Raw genomic sequence first — 19,955 nt, 5'->3', positions numbered from 1 at the left:
ACAGTGGAGTTAGCAGGACTCTAGGTTATTGTCTCAGTCTTCTTTCTTAGTTGATAGTTCCCACAATACTGAACCTGCTCTTTAGCTTTTTCCAGGAAATGAAGATAATTTATACACTGTTAATTAAACACCACAGAAACAGTTGAAACCCTGGCAATTTTGCCATTTCAAACTGTAGCCTGAGGTTTTCAATTTGCTAGAATGTTAGATTTTCCAATAAAAATTATTTTAAGTGTTCCATATGCTGGCAATTTTCAAAAGCAATAAGCATTTGATAAGACAGCTTGCTCTAGGAAATAAAAATATTTTTTTAGGACTTATCTTCCAAAAGGGCTGGAGCGATAGCACAGCAAGTAGGGCATTTTTCTTGTACATGGATGACCCAGCTTCTATTCCTTCACCCCTCTCAGAGAGCCCGGCAAGCCACTGAGAGTATCTGGCCGACACGGCAGAGCCTAGCAAGTTACTCGTGGCGTATTCATTATGCCAAAAACAGTAACAACAAATCACACAATGGAGACATTACTGGATCCCGCTAGAGCAAATCGATGAGCAATGGTATGACAGTGAGACAGTGATATCTTCCAAAAAATCTTCAGTCTTCACCCTCACCTAATATGCATGAACAAATGAATAACTTACTGGAACTTAACAGAAGCCCAAAATATTTCTCTTTCTATTCCCTCACTTACAAGGGAATAAAAAATTATCCAGTAAGGCTATAAAACTGTGATGCATTTTTAATACTAATACAGGAATTTAATGGTTTTATATATCTATAAATGAAAGCAGTGACTTGTACTTGATCTTAAAGACACTGGAAATCTAAATTTTAAAAAATAAGGCCAACAGTCTAATATTACTCTTAAGTCTCTCTCTGATGTCTACTAGTGAAAAAATTTCTCATAGGATCTGAAAATCTGGCCCACCTTTAGAATATGTCAACTTCAATAGCTGTTTGGGGCCAGAAAGGGTACTTGCCTTGCACGTGGCCTAGCTGAGTTTGTTCCCTGGCATTTGTCTGGCCCTCTGAGCTCTACCAGGAGTAATTTCAGAGTGCAGAGCCTGATGTGGCCGTAAAAGAAAACAGAACAAAATTGCCAAACTTAAGTAGTTGGCTGGCAGAGAAAAGTTCTTTGTATTCAGATATAAATTTCTAATGATGAAAATTCTTGTGTTGAGATGCCCACTCTCACCACTTCTATTCAATATAGTACTGGAAGTACTTGCAATAGCAATGAGGCAAGAAAAAGACATTAAGGGCATCCAGATAGGAAAGGAAGAAATCAAGCTATCACTATTCGAAGATGATATGATACTAAGAGAAACATAAAACCTCTACCAGGAAACTCCTAGAAACAATAGGCTTGTATAGTAAAGTCCAGGTTATAACATCAATACCCAAAAGTCCATGGCTTTCCTATATGCAAATAATGAGAGAGAAAAACGTGATATGAAAAAAAGCAATCCCATTCACAATGATGCCTCAGAAAATCAAGTACCTTGGAATCAGCTTAACTAAGGAGGTGAAGGACCTGTACAGAGAAAATTACAAAACGTTACTTCACGAAATAAAACAGGACATGAGGAAATGGAAACACATCCCCTGCTCATGAATTGGGAGAATTAACATAGTAAAAATGGCAATACTTCCCAAAGCATTATACAGATTCAGTGCGATCCCTATAAGAATACCCATGACATTCTTCAAGGAAGTGGACCAAACACTCCTGAAATTAATATGGAACAACAAACCCCCAAAAATAGCTAAAGCAATTTTGGGGAAAAAGAAGACCTTCTCCAACCTCAAACTCTACTACAAAGCAGTAATAATTAAAACTGCATGATACTAGAAGAAAGGCAGAGCAGTAAACCAATGGAACAGGGTTGAATATCCTTACACACACCCTCAAATATATGATCACCTAATCTTTGATAAGGGAGCAAGAAATGTGAAGTGGAACAAGGAAAGCCTCTTTAACAAATAGTGCTGGCAACACTGGACAGCTACATGCAAAAAAAAAAATGGGCTTAGACTTCCACCTATCACCATCACAAAAGTCAGATCAAAATGGATTAAAGACCTCAACATCAGACCAGAATCCATAGGGTACATTGAAGACAAATTCAGCAAAACCCTCCACGACACTGAAGCTACATCTTCAAAGATGACTCGCCACTGACCAGGTAAGTGGAAACAGAGATAAACAAATGGGACTACCTTAAATTGAGAAGCTTCTGCACCTCAAAATATACAGTGACCAGAATACAAAGAGAGTCTACAGAATGGGAAATACTCATCTGATAAGGGGTGGATATCAAGGATTTACAAGGCACTGGTCAAACTCCACAAGAAGAAAACATCCAATCCAATCAGAAAATGTGGTGATGAAATGAACAGAAACTTTCTCAAGGAAGAAATCGGAATGGCTAAAAGACACATGAAAAAATGCTCCTCATCACTAACCATCAAGGAGATGCAGATCAAACCAACAGTGAGATACCATCTCTCACTACAGAGATTGGCCCACACCCAAAAGAACAAAAGCAACCGGTGTTGGCATGAATGTGGGGAGAAAGAAACTGTCCTTCACTACTGGTGGGAATGCCAACTGGTTCAGCCCTTTTGGAAAACAGTATGGATGCTTCTCAAACAATTAGAAATTGAGCTCCCATTTGACCCAGCAATAGCACTTCTGGGAATATATCCCGGAGATGCAAAAAAAAGTATAGTAAAAGTGACATCTGCACCTATATGTTCATTGCAGCACTGTTTACAATAGCCAGAATCTGGAAAAAGCCCAAGTGCTCAAGAACAGATGACTGTTTAAAGAAACTTTGGTACATGTACACAATGGAATACTATGCAGCTGTCAGAAAAGATAAAATCATGAAATTTGCATATAGGTGGATCAACGTGGAAAGCATCATGCTTAGTGAAATGAGTCAGAAAGATTGAAAGATTGCACTCATTTGTGGAATATAAAGTAACAGAATGGGAGACTAACACCCAAGAATAGTAGAGATAAGTACCAGGAGAATTACTCCACAGCTTGGAAGCTGGCCTCACTTCCTGGGGGAAAAAGCAGCTCAGATAGAAAAAAAGACCACCAAGCAAAGGGTGCTAGGTGGGCCTGCTAGGGATGGAAGATGCAGGCTGAAAATAACTATAGACTGAACATGATGCCTACTTAATACTTCTATAGTAAACTACAACATCCAAAAGGAGAGAGAGAGAGCAAAAGATAATGCCCTGCCACAGAGGCAGGGTGAGGTAGAGGGGACAGGTTGGGGGTGGTGGGAAGGATGCTGGGACCATTGGTGGTGGAAAATGGGCACTGGCGGAGGGATGGGTACTTGATCATTGTATGACTTGATCATTGTATCACTAAAAACTATATAGAATGCTTGAAACACAAGCATGAAAGTTTGTAAGTCTGTAACTTTATCTCACAGTAATTCACTAATAAATTTAAGAAAAAAGAAAATTCTTGTGTTGAAATTAATATTTAGGAACTTAGTCCAATATTCCTTTGAAATAATCCTGCATAAGCGTAAAGTCATTCTCACGTATGAAAGTGTATCACCTTCATTTATGTTTATTCTGAATTGTTTTTATATATTAAATAATATTAAAAGTTATTTCTAGCACATATCTCATTAATTATGGTACTAGAAAAAATACTCAAACATATTTTTTTCACAGAGATGGACAATTGATGGTGGACATTTAAAATAATAGTTCTTGAGAGCAGCCACCATGCCAACTCACCTACTAGTCCTGTTCTACGGATTCATGACTAAATTTCTAAGAAGACGCAGCCAATTGGCTAAAATTCATGAACACACTGGTCCCTGTGGATGAAAAACTGGGGCTCTCTTGGGAGGCAGAGCATTGACCCTGCTGAGGCCCCAACAGTTGCACTGACATACCCCTGCCCCCACACTGTAGCCAAGCCAAGAGTTCAACTCCAGTGCCTTGCTAATGGCACAGACCTTAGACCCTGAATTCTCTAATTCACACCTCCTAATTACTCACTGCTGAAGCTCCAGTAAGAGCACACCAAGTTAGATGGGAAAGTAACACAGAAGCCAATTAAATTCAACAAACAAAACCCGTAATTAGATAAAACAATTTTCACATAAAATTGATTTTTATATTTATTGATTTTAATAATGGAGCTCTGTTGTCTAATCAATTTCAACTTTAGAGCTGTACCAACATTTCTGGCTTTTTCAACATTAAAACAACATTTAAAAACACCAGTTATCACTTTAAGATTTAGATCTCAAAGGTGTCTTCAGCAATCTTATACCACAAAAGCAACAAAATAAAAAATAAACATTTGGAACTACATACAGTTAATGAGCTTCTGCATGGCAAAAACAACAACAACAACAAAATAATCCAAAAATACAGGCTAAAACTAAAAGACAGTTAACTGAATGGGAAAAATATTTACATTCAACACATCAGATAAAGGTGTGACATTCAGGATTTACAAAGTGATCACAAAGATAAACAAAAAGCAATTCAAAAAACATCAACAAATGGGGAGAGGAATGAATAGACATTTCTCTGAGGAAGACAAGCAGATGGCCAGTAGGCACCTGAAAAAATGCTCAGCATCACTTATTAGAGAATTCGAAGTGAAGAGGACAATGAGATATCATTTCACACCAGTGAAAGTGGCACATATCAAAAATAGTAGGAACAATCTATGCTGGTGGAGATGTGATGAAAAAGGAACTCTTATCCACTGCTGGTGGGAATGTTGTCTGGTACAATCATGGAAAATGGTATGGAGAGTCCTAAGTAAAGTCAGAACTAAACTGTCATATGAACCAGCAATTCCACTTTGGGGATCTATCCCCAGAACTTTAAACATTCTTTCAAAAGGACATATGCACACCATTATTCATTGCTACACTCAGTACATATAAGTACTAAGATATAAGTACTAAGACAAGGAATCAAACGAGGTGTCCAATGAAAGATGAATGGATTATGAAGCTGTGGTATATATACACAACGGGATACGATGCAGCTGCAAGAAATAATGAAATCATGCAATTTGCTGCAACATGGTTGGAACTGGAAGAAATCACGTTGAGTGAAGTAAGCCAGAAGAAAGACAGACACGGGATGATCTCACTTATCTGTGGAATAAAGAATACTGGGTGAGGAAATGTATAAAAGGGGAATACTTAAATCATCCTTAATTCCAATGTTTAGAGAGGAGACAGAGAAGGAAAGAAATCAAGGAGACAAATAATAAGTTAACAGGCATCAGTTATACCAGTGACATGAGTGAGAGGTAGACCCCAAACCCAGACTCAACCGAACTGAAAATAAAAAAAATCTAAAAGGCAACCACTGAAGCTCTGTAATGTGTCTGTCAAGCTGACAATCAGGGGTAGAGTGGGGTTAAGATAGGTGAGGAATCTGGGAACACTGGTAGAGAGTACTTGACTTGGTGAAGGGATTGATGTTGAATTATCGAATACTAAAAATGCAACTATTGGTAAGTTTGTAAATTATGACTTCTGTAAAAATTTAAAATATATGTTAGTTCTATGTGAGTCACAGATAACTAAATTTTTTTAACTTAGGAACCTAAATAATTTTAGCATTATTTTTTTTGTTTTGGGTTGGTGGTAAAAAAAATGATCTAGTCAAATGATACATATTTAGGAAGATAAATATTATAAATAAAATGATTTTTCACAGTATATATGCTATATATATATTGTACACAGATGAATCTTCAAATGTATTCTCTGTATCTCAAATAATCTAGTATTCATCTGTATAGACTGACAACAAAAATTCCATAACTGTAATGAGATTTGATTTACTTTCCTGTTTCAGCAAAACAAAATGATATACAATAAAAAAATATAAAATACATGTGGCCAGATAATTAACTGAAGAACACAATAGCACTTTGGTCTTCTAGCTATGAGACTTTAGAGTAATAAGAGATATTCCTTCATCAGATGAAGGCAGTTTTATGTTAGAGAAATCTGAGATCTTTGCTAAGTTATCATTTTGTAGAATCCAATCTAAAGTTAACCTCTATTCCTGTACAGATATATTTGGAATCTAGTTGGGCAGTGTGTCAATGAGAGAATTTTAATATGTCACGACCTTAGAAGTCATACAAGGCATTTGTGTTTGTTTTGGGACCATCCCTGGCCGTGCTCAAGGCACACTTCTGGGTCTGTGTTCAGGGATCAGTTCTGGAAGTGCTTAAGACACCAAATGCAGCACTGGGGATTGAATTGGGGTTGGTAGCATGAGAGACCAGTGCTTTACCCACTAAACTATGCTTCTAGACAGTCAATTTTGGTGCCAAATCTGGCATATAAGTAGAAGTTTTGTATTTTTGAGTGATATATGGAGACCTAGACTATAAACAAACTATCAGTGATTTACAAATGACTAATTTGCTATAAAGAGCGAAACAAATTTAATATTTTAACATTTCAGTTATAATTTATATTCCTATAGTAAGTATATTCAATCAATAGTAAGTATATTCAATTGTTGATTGAATATACTATGAGAATATATCATTTGAAATGAGGTTAATGCCTACCATCAGAAATAAGACATAATCTATTTAAAATTTTATATTTTCATTAGAAAGACATATAATTGTATGAAAATTCAGATATATCTAGTTTTTATTCAATATTATCAATTTTTAATTATATTCTAACAGAAAAATAAATGCTTAAAAGTACTAATGACCTTCATTTCCCTTCCTTTTTATTTCCCCAGTGTCAAGCTATTACTAAGTTTAAAAGCACTCTTTTTGTAGTTGCTACTTCAAATATTTATTGGGGCAGCAAAATATTTTGTTTACATGCTTTTAGCAAAGTGAAAATAAGGTCTGATGACCAATGAACTAATACAGAAGCAATGAAGCAATTTAAAAAGGACTGACAGAACTATGGGGTTATGAAAACCATATGGTCACTAATATCTTCTATTTCCTCATTTCTATACCATTAAATTTCTGTACTGTGTCACTGAATAGGATACTAAATGATATTAACAAGCATCATTCAATGATTTCTTATACAAGGGCAAAGTCATTCACCATTTTAATATGTCATTATGAGATTATTATTACATTACTTCATCAGACAGTTATTTAAAAGTTTATGGTGGGAATCTAAAGTTTCTAAAAATTCCCAATAGATAACATGAAAACTCATCTGAATACACAAATGTTTTTTCATGTTTTTTCTTTGACAAAAGATAATTTAAAGAATTTAAAAATGCAGCTTTTTCAAGTTAAAATAGGAAATACAATTTTAGACCTTTTCAAAAATAATTCAAAAATAATGACAATAAAATAATTTGTGATAGTTAACCAAAATGTTATTAAAATTCCAATGTTGCATAATGTACAGACATACACAAATTAAAAAATTTAAATTAATTTGACTATCAGTTTAGTGTAAACTCATTAAGAATGCTATTCCATCTTAAGGAACATTTAAGGATGCATTTCAAAACAAATCTCTCAACTGTAGGGAAAAATCAGATAATATTTTTATCATTTTTATATGTGCATATTTTGAAGTATGCAAATTAGCTAAGTGTAACACAAAACCATTTTCCCAATTTTTAGTGAAACAGCGAAATATTATACTTAGCTAAATATTTGGACATGACAATTTTACTAACACAGAAGAGTTCTGAATGAGCAGAGCATTGATTATTACTAAAACAAAGTGAAAGCCGAACATTATTTAACATCAGGGTTTTGCCTGTTACTGAAAGATTTCCAATTTGTCAAAGAAGGTTAAAGTTTAACATGGAACCCTATCAAGGTCAGTAGTGAGATCACAATGTTTTATTATGATTGTAGTTAACCTAATATAATGGAAGTAAGTTAACATTTATAACCTTGATGTAGTTCATGTACCTCATTACCACCAGATGCCCAATATCCTCCACTGAGGTTTAGGCTATAACATGTTTGTTTTGGGGGTTTGTTTGTTTCTGAGTGTGTGTGTGTGTGTGTGTGTGTGTGTGTGTGTGTGTGCAAAAAGAGGAACATAGCATTGAGAAAGGAAGTGCTATTTCTGAAATGCCATTTTAAAGAAAAAAATCATTTTACCCTTTAACATAAATCTCATAAGAAAGTTTACTCTTTCAGTGCCAATTTTTTTGAATCTATAGTTATTTTTTGCAACAGATAATGTTATTTTCTCTGATGCTGTAGAAAACACGCAACATTAACCTTCCTCCCCAAAGATCATCTGAGGGTATTTTTGTGATAAAGAAAGTAAAATAGAATAAGGAACAAATTTTGATGCTCCAGTGTAAGACAAATTTCTAGATATGATGGTACAAATATAGAAGCATACTGGATTGGAATAAATTTGAGAAAGTGCAGTGTTATTCATTGTGGGAATAAAAAACAATGCAGGATAAAAGTGTAACAGTAAATTAGACAAAAATATATATAGTGGAAGGAAAATATGATATCACTTATTTGCTTAATTTTTATTTTTTGTTTTAGGTTGCTGTAAGAAATTTCTTAATTTCCTCAAACTGAAAATAGATAAAACAAGTCCATCCATTTAGTAATTTGTCAATTTAACTTATTGTTTGAAACTGTTAGGCATCAGGAATTTATCTGGGCATTTAGCAATAAATACAGCACACAAAAATTTCTCCCATAATTTTTGAAGCAAACAAAGACACTAAATATTGCAAAGGGATAGATACAGCATTTTTGATGATGATATATGGTATGGATAAAATGCAATAGATAACTTGTTAGAAAGGTAGGTGGGGCAGAAGAGATAATAGAGCAGTTAAAATGCATTCTTACTTTGCTGATTTGTGTGCCACTGACTAAAAATTGCTGCCTCAGGCTTTCTGACCATTGCCTGGGAGACTCTCTTCACCCCAACCCAACCCAAATAGGTGGGTGGTTCTAAACAGATAAATCAGAAAGATAAAACAGGTAAGAAGAAAAGTGGTAATGCAGTTGTCATGTATGATATAAGCAGAAACAGTAATACAACGGTAAACCATGTTGATTCAATAATAATAATAAAAAAAAGATAAGCATATTCTATCTGGTAAGACAGTACAGGAGTTAAGGGATATGCCTTGTAAGTGGTCCTATTGGTAGATTTATATTTTATCCCTAACAACATATATGCTTCCCTGAGCACAGAGCTAAAGATAGTCTCTTTAGCTATATTTAGCTTAAAATAGGCATAGTCCAACCTCTCCCCAGTAAAATGAATAACTAAACATTATTTTAGATAAATGGAATTTGAAACTTCTGGAGAAACAGCATAATTTATCCCCACAGAAACAAAACTATACACTGCTACTTAAAGCTTAATAATTCTTTCTACAAACCCAGACAGTAATGCAATGATAGTTGACAGATTTCTATTAATAAAATTTCTATTAATGTTAACCTGATAAAAGAGGAGCCAATGTCCTGGATGCCTACAATTGCTGGATTTGTTGATGAAGTTGTAAGAGTCATTTTTGCTCAATAATTATACTATACAGCTTATCACTCTATACTAGCTTCTACCAATTTTAAACTATAAGGTTAACAAAGTACTTTAATTTGACTTTAAAAGAGAACAATACCATGTCCATTGCTACTTTCCATTGAAAATATGATTATTATTGTGCTTTTCCTAAAACGTATTCTATACATATTCATCTAAAGAAGTCATAAGTAAATATCAAGTTTAACCTCATAAACAGGAATCAATTGCACCTCTGGGGAATTTTCCTGGAATGCAAACTGAAGAGTTAAAGAGAACAGGTGGTAATTTTCCCCATAATAAAAATTTCAGATTTGTAAGAAAAATTTCATTTTTGCAAGGAAACGGTGTGCATTTATTTCTTTTTCCTCAATAAATTGCTGTAAAAAGTAGAAATTTGTGTTGAGGCCTTTAACTAGGACACTAGAGTGACAGGGTCGGTATTCACTACTTACTGACATAAGAGGATATTATATTATTATATAACATGATCTCAGAAACTATAATCCTACTATGCAAATGTGTTTGAATACTATTTCTCTTTAGTGCATACTATCATCACTTGAATGGGTAAGAAAAAGAAGCAATCATGAACAAAAGTACCAGTGAAATACCACTTTCAACAGTGTTTTCAAAGTGGGCTACACTATCCTCTGGGGAGTACTGGAACGATCTGTGGTGGGCAGCAGTAGTAACAGATATAGTTAGGGGTATGTTCTACTTGCTCTAAGAAGGTAGCTTTTGGGGTAGGGGGTGCTCAGAGGATGCTGAGTATTGCCTTTGCCTGAAAAGGATGTAGTAAAAATCTCTTCACTAGAAAATGTGTGCTTCTGCTTTGGAATTTTTGTGTCCAATATATTTCTGACAAAAGTTCCCTGAAGGTAAATAAACATGAGGGTAAAAGAATCTCATGTTCTTAGTAAACCTTAAATAACTTGAAAGTTCATGTTTCTCAGTGAAATTTAAGTTTTATTAAGAATAAAAATTAAGAATAAACCGTAAATTTCTGGGGGCTGGGGAGAGTACAGTGGGCACCTTGGATGTGGTCAACAGGGTCCCCTAAACCTACCAAGAATGATTCCTCAGTGGAGAGTCAAGAGTAAAATGAGCACAGATGGGTGTGAGCAAGGCAAAGAGCTGAGCAGATGGGTCTCATCTGAGGATGATGATGGTTCCAAGATGGGTCCGGGCTGGGGATGAAGCTGTTACCCCAAAGAAGAGTGAGACCAGTGGTAGGAGACAAGAGATAAGGAAGACAGATTTGGAGAGTGGCTGATGAGATCATAGGATAAGTAGGGATCTAGATCATATAAGGCCTGCTTAAGAAATCTGTGTTATATTCAGAATCTGATGAGTTTCTGGTTTGTAGTACAAACCAGAGTTTGTACTGCAATGAGAGTGATACAATCTTATATAAATTTTAGAAGATCACTCAAGGTGCACTTAAAGAACCAACTGAAATCAAGGCAAGAATGGAGAGCCCACAGCTAGCAAACAGAATAATTAAAATAATGATGGCTTTTGTCTAGGTAACCTATGACAAAGGTCACAAATCCAAACTCAAACTTAAAAAATTAGATCTTAAATGACCAGTTTCTTACCTTTCTAGTTTTATTTACCAAAACCATGTCCTGTTTTTTGCTTTATAAATCTGAACTTCTGTACATTTTGCTCTATTTAGAAAGACTGCCATTTTCTTCTTTATGCTCCAATAGGTCTCACCTTCAAGTTTCAGAACCTTCTCTATGAAACATTTACTGACAGTATCAGAAAGAGTGGATGCTATCAGTCTCATAAAAAAAAAAAACTTAACTTCAAGTTCCAAGTTAAATGTACTACTCAATGTCTACTGAGTGGTATACATTTATTTTAATTTTATTGACTTGAGAAAATTAACAATATGCAAACTTATTCAGCGAGACTCCCTAAACTCACATCCCTATGAATATCACTTAGAAGAGACAATACAAAAAGTAAGGAGTTTGTCATGCATACCACGGACCCCAATTTAATTCCAGGCACTGCATATGGCATTACAAGAATCACAGGGCTCACTCCTGAGCACAAAGGCAGGAGTATCCAATGAGCACTGCCAGGTGTAGGCCAAGCACCACCAATCTCCCCCCCAAAAAACTCCTCCAAACCAAAACAAAGATCAATCTTTTCAGTAATCTAATGTTTAGTAATTTATGCTTAAAATTAATAAAGGTTAAAGCACATTCAAAGCATGTCTAAAAACTTGTAAAGAAAAATTATAAAACTCACACCAAAAACCAAAGTGCAGTGCTAAAATCACTGCCTTTGTGTAATAATATGGTTTACCTATGTGTGCCCATCTCATGCAAGACATGGTGAAAGATGCACTTTGGGCTTTTGTTAGTCCTCCAGTGCTCTCCCCAAAATAAGGATCACAAAACTTTCTATAGAGGATTTCCAGAAAGCCCACATTTCTGAAAGCTGCTGCTTAATAATCGAAGCATAAAATAAATTTCGATATAAAATTTTTTTGAATCTTAGTTATGTTAATATTTAATTGTGTCACATATTGTTTAGACTTAAACTGAGGTTTATGTGAAGTTACAGTAGTTCTAACTTAACAAGAAAAACTTATAGAAGAGTCATCAAAAATTCCGTAACTTGTATTGATCTTCCTGTGTTCAAAGCGCTGATTTATTTATTTACTTATTTATTTGTTTGTTTGTTTTTGGGTCACGCCCAGCTATGCACAGGAGTTATTCCTAGCTCATGCACTCAGGAATTACTCATGGCGGTGCTCAGAGGATCATATGGGATGCTGGGAATCGAACACGGGTCAGCTGCGTGCAAGGCAAACACCCTACTTGCTGTGCTATCGATCCAGCCCACAAAGCACTGATTTAGGTAGACATTTTGGTACATAGACTTGTTTTGCTACCACCCCAGCTGTGTGCAGAAATCATTAAGGAGACAATTTTTGTCACTGTGGATCGAATCCAGGTGACCACATGCAGTGGAGGTGTTTTAATCCCTGTACTATATCTCTGTCCCTATAAATTAATTTTTTAAAAACTATCTTTTTGATGATGAGTCTACATAAAAACAGAAACTGTAGAGAATTGTTTTCAAAACTGTTTTAGTAGGGCCCTGAAAACATGCTGTGAAAAAAGGTTTCATGCAGACAGAATTGTTATTTGAGTAAGCATTTTTGAGACTTAAGGATACTTTTTCTGTTAGGGAGTGGGAAAGTTGTTATTTCCTAGCAAAGAATCTGGTATATGTGAAATCATGGGCATGTTATTATATAGATATTTTTTTTTTGCTTTTTTTTAGGTCACACCCGGCAATGCACAGGGGTTACTCCTGGCTCTGCACTCAGGAATTACCCCTGGCGCTTCTCAGGGGACCATATGGGATGCTGGGAATCGAACCCGGGTCGGCCGCATACAAGGCAAACACCCTACCTGCTGTGCTCTCACTCCAGCCCCCTGTTATTATATATTTTAAGAAGAGTTGATGGTTTAATTATTCTCACCAACAATTTGTTGAATAATTCAGGCTACATCTGACATAAAACTGACTTCTTCCACTCAGGCCAGATTCCTTTGGAACAAACCATGAGATAAAGATTTATATAAATTTGGTGGGAGCAACAGTACAGAGTCTAGGTCACTTGTCTTGCACACAGCCAATCCAGATTTCGTTCCCAGAACATCATATGTCCCCTGAAGTACTACCAGTGATCCCTGAGCATAGAGCCAGGAGTTCGCCTCAAATTATTAAGTAAGACTATGGGCAAGTAGGACATGAAAAAAAAAAGTTTTTATGCTCAGAGATAAGGAAGCTTGAGAATTTACACATACTTACCAGTTAATAACCATATCTGGATGAAGTAAACAGGAGGATATCCTCAGTGTCGGTTACATTCCCCATTTTATTCAACAGCTTTATTCTTAAATACTATATAACTGTTCTACCTTGTATTTTTCCTTATATGAGGTAAATTCATTATGATTTTTTCTGTCCCCATCCCCAATATACACACATAGACAGATATGCCACCTATCCCATTTCCCTGCCCCTCTCAGCCAGTTAGAATAAATACTCGGTTAAGCCAGAGCATATTAATTTCGCTATTGCTTTCTGTTCACTAGAGTCAATTGCTAGAACAGAGTGCCACACAGTAAGCACACAGTAAACCTGTTCAATGCAGGAATAAACAATGATTAAAAGAGTTTTTGGTAATACATGGGAGAGTCTTGAGTGCGCTGATTAAGTTTGGTCTCTATATTTGTTGAAGGAATTATTCAGTTTTAGAAAGAAATTAGCAGAGTATATCTTTTTTAATAGGAAGCTAATTGATAGTGTAGTGGAAGCATGGTTTTAAGGTAGGCTTATTTGATAGTGTGCTGAAAGATGATCAAAAATTATACTTTGGAGATGTAAAGGAAAAAGCTGATTTAAGAAATATTTTGACAAAATTAGTACTTGACATAACACTGGTTTAGAGAAAGGAACAGGGAAAGAACATAGTTAGCATGCTTAAAAATAGCTGGCTTGGGGGTATTATGCTGCCAACAAGTCAGCCTGTACCTGCAGGGCGAGTGCATCAGCAGCCTGATGGTGTCTTCAGGCTTCCTGACATCCCCAAATTGCTGCTTTGCCTTTGGCTGGACCCCAACAACTTGGGACCAAGTTTACCAAAAAATTAAACAGCCAAAAGTTAGGTATATGGGAACCATGCCCACAAACCACCTCTGGTAAATAAGCTAAATAAGCTCATGTATTGGCCATATCTCAGAGCTGGAGTGATATCACAGCAGGTAGAGCATTTGCCTTGCATGCAGCTGACTGGGGTTTGATTGCTCTGTCCTTCTTGGAGAGCCCAGCAAGCTGCTGAGAGAATCCCTCCCAGCAGAGTCTGGCAAGCTACCTGTGGCATATTTGATATACCAAAAACAGTAACAACAAGTCTCACAAAGGAGACGTTGCTGGTGCCCACTCAAGTAAATCGATGAACAACAGGATGACAGTGCTACAGTGACAGTGTTACCTATGTGTGCAATAAAATAGTATCTTGAAGTTTATATATAATTATTTCATATTAAAGTATTCATTATGGGCTGGAGCGATAGTACAGCGGGTAGGGCATTTGCCTTGCACTTGGCCAAGCTGGGTTCAATTTCCAGCATCCCATATGGTCCCCTGAGCACCACCAGGAGTAATTCCTGAGTGTAAAGCCAGGAGTAACCCTTGAGAATTGCCGGGTGTGAACCAAAAAGCAAATAAATAAATAAATAAATAAATAAATAAATAAATAAATAAATGAAGCGTTCATTGAGTTTAGCCATTTTGTAAAAATGTCTGTTAAACTATGCTCTAAGATTTAATATATTTAAGATTTTTCAGACTGAGTGTTATTTAGAAATTCTAGTAGTTAACATTTTGTGGGTGAGGGGGTAAGGGACTTCTCAAGCAGTGTCCAAGCGACCTAGGGTTCATTCTCAGAAATACTAAACCAACTGGGCCAGATAGTTCAATGTAGAACCCAGCAATGTGGCATATCATCAGGTCCTGCGGTGTGGAGGACCACACGGGCTATCCTGGTGGTGCAAGAGGAGGGTACCATGTGGTCCCAGGGTATGACTTGGGTCTCTGCATATACCCTAGAAAACTGAACTATCTACTTGGCCTTTCAGCTTCTTTTATGTTGAGTTAATCTACATTACCCAAAAAATACTCATAGTAATTCAATCCATGCAACTAATCGGATCTTTCATTTCATAGTAACAAATTTTAAATGAATACTAAAAGCAAAACCTGTTGACAAGTTGAATCTCTCCCTCTCTTTTTTTTTGTTTTTGGGTCACACCCAGTGATACTCAGGGGTTACTTCTGGCTCAGCACTCAGGAATTACTCCTAGCATTGCTTGAGGGATCATATGGAATGCCAGGTATCAAACACAGTTCAACCCCATGCAAAGCAAAGAAACGCTCTACCTGCTGTACTGTCACTGAGGCTCACTTGACTCTCTCATAAAGACACAGCATTGAGCCATATATTAAGTAAATACCAACTGAACAATGGGAAACTCTTTTCTTTCTAGTTACCGAAAACTGGAATATTACTCTGGAATACTGTCAAAAATATTATTTCAAAAATATCCAACTGACACTATAGAGAGATTAATTTAGAGGAAAAGGTGTTAAAAATAAATACATATACTTATCTGAGTTAAAATTATTCTTCACAATAACTTTATTCTACAAACAAAGCTATATATTATGTATACACAACACATATATATTTAAGAATTGAACAAAATCTGACTGAACCGTGACTCCTGACTTAATCATATAATCTCTGTTCTCTACAGAAAGACAGTTTTACTTCCTTCCGATATATACTTTTGACAAAGAATCTATTAATAAAATACCACCATGAAACTAGTACAGTTAAACATGCGATTTGCTACTAAGTGGATGGATATGGAGAATATCCTACCGAGTTAAATTAGTCAGAGAGACAGCGATAGACACAGAACGATTTTTTATGGCTGACATAAGAAAACATAGTTGGGAGAAAACAAATTCCCAAAGGCAATAAAAATGAGGAACATGAGAACAGATCTTGAGTAAGAAGCACTCCACTGTGTGTATGTGTGTGTGGTGGGGGTGGAGGCTGGGGTGATGGAGTAGTGGAAAGGGATGGGGAAGCTTCATAGAACACTATGACAATGGTGGGGCAAGTGGTCACCTGGGAGTGGTGGTGGAAGAGGTGATGCTGGAAGGAGGTGAAGTGGTGTGCATGAAACTCTACCAATAGCACTACTGTAAACCACTGTGCTAAATATTTATTTTAAAAGTGCCTGTCAGAGAGGCAGGCTGGTGGATGGGACGGAAAGTGGGGACATCTGGATTAAATTATTATTAAGTTTGTAATTTATGGTAATTAAGTTAAAGAAACAAATAGAATGGCTATAACAAATAGAATGGCTATAAAATACACATACATAAATATCTACATATAATCCTGACATATAAAGTATATATACAGTAAGACTTAGGATATATAAAATAACTCATTTTGTTCTGTTTTGGGACTATACCTGGCGATAATCAGGGGTTATTCTTGGCATGCAGCTTAGGGCACCCTCCTAGCACTGTTTGGGAAACTATGTGGTGTCAGAAATTTAACCTGAGCTTCCTTCATGAAGACCATGCTTACCAGCCTTTTATAAGCTCCCTCCCCCAAATGGTGCTTTTGTTTAGCCTTACAATATTTAACATATATAGGTCATATTAAATCATCTTTAGCATATATAGGTCACTGGAAAGAAAGCAATATTTTGCAAATGATGATTTAGGGTTTGAAGAACTGGAGTTCAGAAACCATTTCATTAGGGGAACTTTTAATTTGAACAAATTAAAAGTTTTTATTTTTAACAACATTTTTAACAATTAATTTATAATAGTTATCAACCATCTTTTTTTTATCAACCATCTTTTAAGGAGTTATAGCTAAGTTTCTCTTAAACATATATACCCCGCTTTTATAGGTGATTGTATCTTATTCTTAGCTATATAAGTATAGCTAAGAATAAGATATGATCTATCATATAAAATTATCTATATACAACATATAAAATATACAACATATCTATATATAATTCTTTTCCTTTTAAGCATACCTTTATATTTTAAAAGAAATAATACTATTCAAAAAACATAAAGAATCTTTTTTGACTATGAATGCTCGAGGACTTACCTGAGGTTAGATAAAATGAAAGTCTAAAACAAAATAATAATAAACTATGATAATTATTACATTACACTTTTCATGTCTCTGCCCTAGAAACATTCTCTTTTGAGAACTATATATTATAATGCCTTTTATGAAAAAATTCTGGCTAGAGGAAGAGAAAACTGACTAGCTGATTTAGGGTCATCTACTAAGAATTCTCATACTGATGGGTCTAAATTGATGGTGCTCCTTTGACTTAATCTGTTTAGGTTCAATGTTTATTTCTTGATATTCAAATAAATATTAATATATCCACTAAAACCTTAGTCTACAATCAACACAGAAGATTCAAAAATTAAAGCAAACACTCAAATTAATTAATGCCACAAAACATTAAGTTGCTTTCTCATTGCCTCTCATCTTTTGAATATTTAAGTGAATGTCTGATTTTCTCTATTTCCCTCCAATTTCTAATAAAATGGCCTGTTACTGAAATTTACACCTCTAAGGTTCTAGCTTTGCTGGTTCCTAACATCTGTGCACATGGTAAATATCAACTCATCCATTGCCGTCTAATTGAAAAGAATCACTCTTACCGTATAGCCCTCGGTATATTGGAAAGGAGCCCTGGAACTTTCATCTGCTGTTGGACTCAGAGGCTTGGGGTCTGACAGAGACCGCTGCATCATCTTGGCTGTCTTAGGACTTGCTGGGGGAACTTTAGCCATATCTGGATGCAACACTTTCTGTGGACTTATGTCATCGGGGAGGGGTTTCTCATAAGGTACAAAGGCTGATTCTAAGGCTTTGCCTGGTGAAAGTGGTGAGATGGGTGAGTAAAGGACTTTTGGAGATTTGGGTGGGGAAGGAGCCAGCTGAAGTGTGGAATCTGCCCGGAGGTGAGATGAGTACCCGATTTCTAAAGGTGTTGGGCGTTTCTTGTCTTTGGGTGGAGATGTGGCACTCAGATATTGAGGACTTTGTGTGTCTGAATCTGCTTCTGTTTGACATCCTAAACTGCCCCCTTTGTAGGTCTTTTCGGGTGCTGAAATGTGTTTAATTATTTCTACCTTGGCATCCACGCGCGCCCGTATCGAAGGTGTTCTTATGGTTCCGACAGGCTCGGTTTGTACAGATATCTCTGCTACTGTTTGAACTGCTATACTGGAGACTCTGGAAAGGGGTTTGGTCTTGTCAGCCTCCGTAGTGCCGTCACCATACTTCCCTGCCCGAGCTTTCCTCCTTGCTCGAGTAGGCATGTCCCACTCATCCTGATCTTCATCATCAGTTTGGACACTTGTGTCAACACTCTTTTTGCTTTTTCTTCTCCTACTTGCATAGTTGCGATCACCTGCATCTTCATCATCCGTCTGCACACCACTGTCCACGATCTTTTTAAAACAGCGGGGATCGTCAGTCGTGCTTTCCCCCATCTCTTCATACTGTCCACGGACCTTGGCCCCGGAACTTCTCTTTTTGGCTTGTTTTTCATCTTTCACCACAACATCTGTTAGAGGTATTTCTGAAACAGTGCTCAGAATGCCAGGCGGGGCAATGTACTGAGTAATGCCATCAGACTGAACCGTGTACCACCCTTGGCTTTGTGGTATTTCAATTGCCACAACAGCTGAAGCTGTGGTGGTTGCATCTTCTGTGGCCCAAAACTGACCACCTTCTGGAGCAGTATACTGACCCTCCATAATTGCCTGTTCTGTTGTGGTTTGTGGAGAAGCATTTCCAGAGGGGTCATAGTTATACTGGTAGATCTGGCGGATCTTTTGTTCCTCCAGCTGCTGGTGTAGCTGCTGCTGCAGCTGTTGGATCTGTTCCAGCTGCAACTGCTGCTGAGCTAATGTTTCCTGCCTCATCATGAACTGGGCTTGCCTTTCTTCTTCTTGCTGATAGAGAAGGTGCTGCTTCATAGACTGCAGCTCCTCCAGTTTTTTTTGAACCATGATCTTTTCTTGTTCTCGGAACCTTTGGATTTCCTGACGCTCCCACTCCAATTCCTCAGCAAAACGCTGTTGCTTAATTTTCTCCAATTCCAAGAGCTCTCTCTCCAAGTCTAGCTGCTGCTGTTGTTTATCTTCCTCGGGGACCACTAAAAGAGCACTTTCATCTCCAGCCACTTCAGAAAACACTTCAGATGCTGTGGTTAAAGTGGGAACTGAGTCTATTGTCTCAGCGGTCAGAGTTTCCATTGTAATAGTCTGCAAACTGGCATTAATATCAATGCCAGTTACTGTGATGTCTGTTTCAGATGCACCTGTTGTTAGGAAATATGATCTAGGCATTGGCTGGCTTTGATGGAGGGTGGATAATGAAGTCACTGCATCAGTGGTGTGTGCACCAGACAGATCCCTCACAGTAGTGCTGAAAATGGAGCCAGGTTGTGTGGTGATAGCAAATGTGGAGGGTACTGGAGTTGCCACTGAAGAATAGACAACACCATTAGTTGACCTGAAAACGCTCCCCACACCATACTGGGATCCTGGAGGTGGAGTCATTCTTGCTGTGGAATATTGTGGGGTACTAATCCCAACTCCTGAAATGACTTGCCGTGTTTCTGGATATGGACCTGTTGTCTTGCTTGAATAATCCATTACCTCACCTGAAATACAGGGCAGAGTTATAGTCCAGTTCGCGGAAAGAATGAGGAATTTTTTGGTTTTGAAAGCCCTCTCTCACCTCG

At 36.8% G+C, this 19,955-nt stretch overlaps 1 protein-coding gene across 6 annotated transcripts in view; it reads right to left on the bottom strand.

The window, feature by feature from the left end:
- PCLO (piccolo presynaptic cytomatrix protein) overlaps nucleotides 1–19,955 on the bottom strand; it is a 365,554-nt gene that overhangs the window by 153,630 nt on the left and 191,969 nt on the right. For 5 of the 6 annotated variants that reach the window (XR_008628418.1, XM_055124466.1, XM_055124435.1 and 2 more), the window contains exon 6: nucleotides 17,860–19,874. Coding sequence is in view for 5 of the 6 variants with exons in the window: in XM_055124466.1 (XP_054980441.1) it covers nucleotides 17,860–19,874 (2,015 nt within the window). In the remaining variant the exon portion in view is untranslated. The remainder of the gene's footprint in view (nucleotides 1–17,859; nucleotides 19,875–19,955) is intronic. The other variant, XM_055124461.1, reaches the window with a different exon arrangement.

Source organism: Sorex araneus, chromosome 1, assembly GCF_027595985.1.
Source record: "Sorex araneus isolate mSorAra2 chromosome 1, mSorAra2.pri, whole genome shotgun sequence".
NCBI lineage: Eukaryota > Metazoa > Chordata > Mammalia > Eulipotyphla > Soricidae > Sorex > Sorex araneus.
Note: the sequence above shows the minus strand (reverse complement) of the source record. Positions and strands in the feature narration are given on the sequence as shown.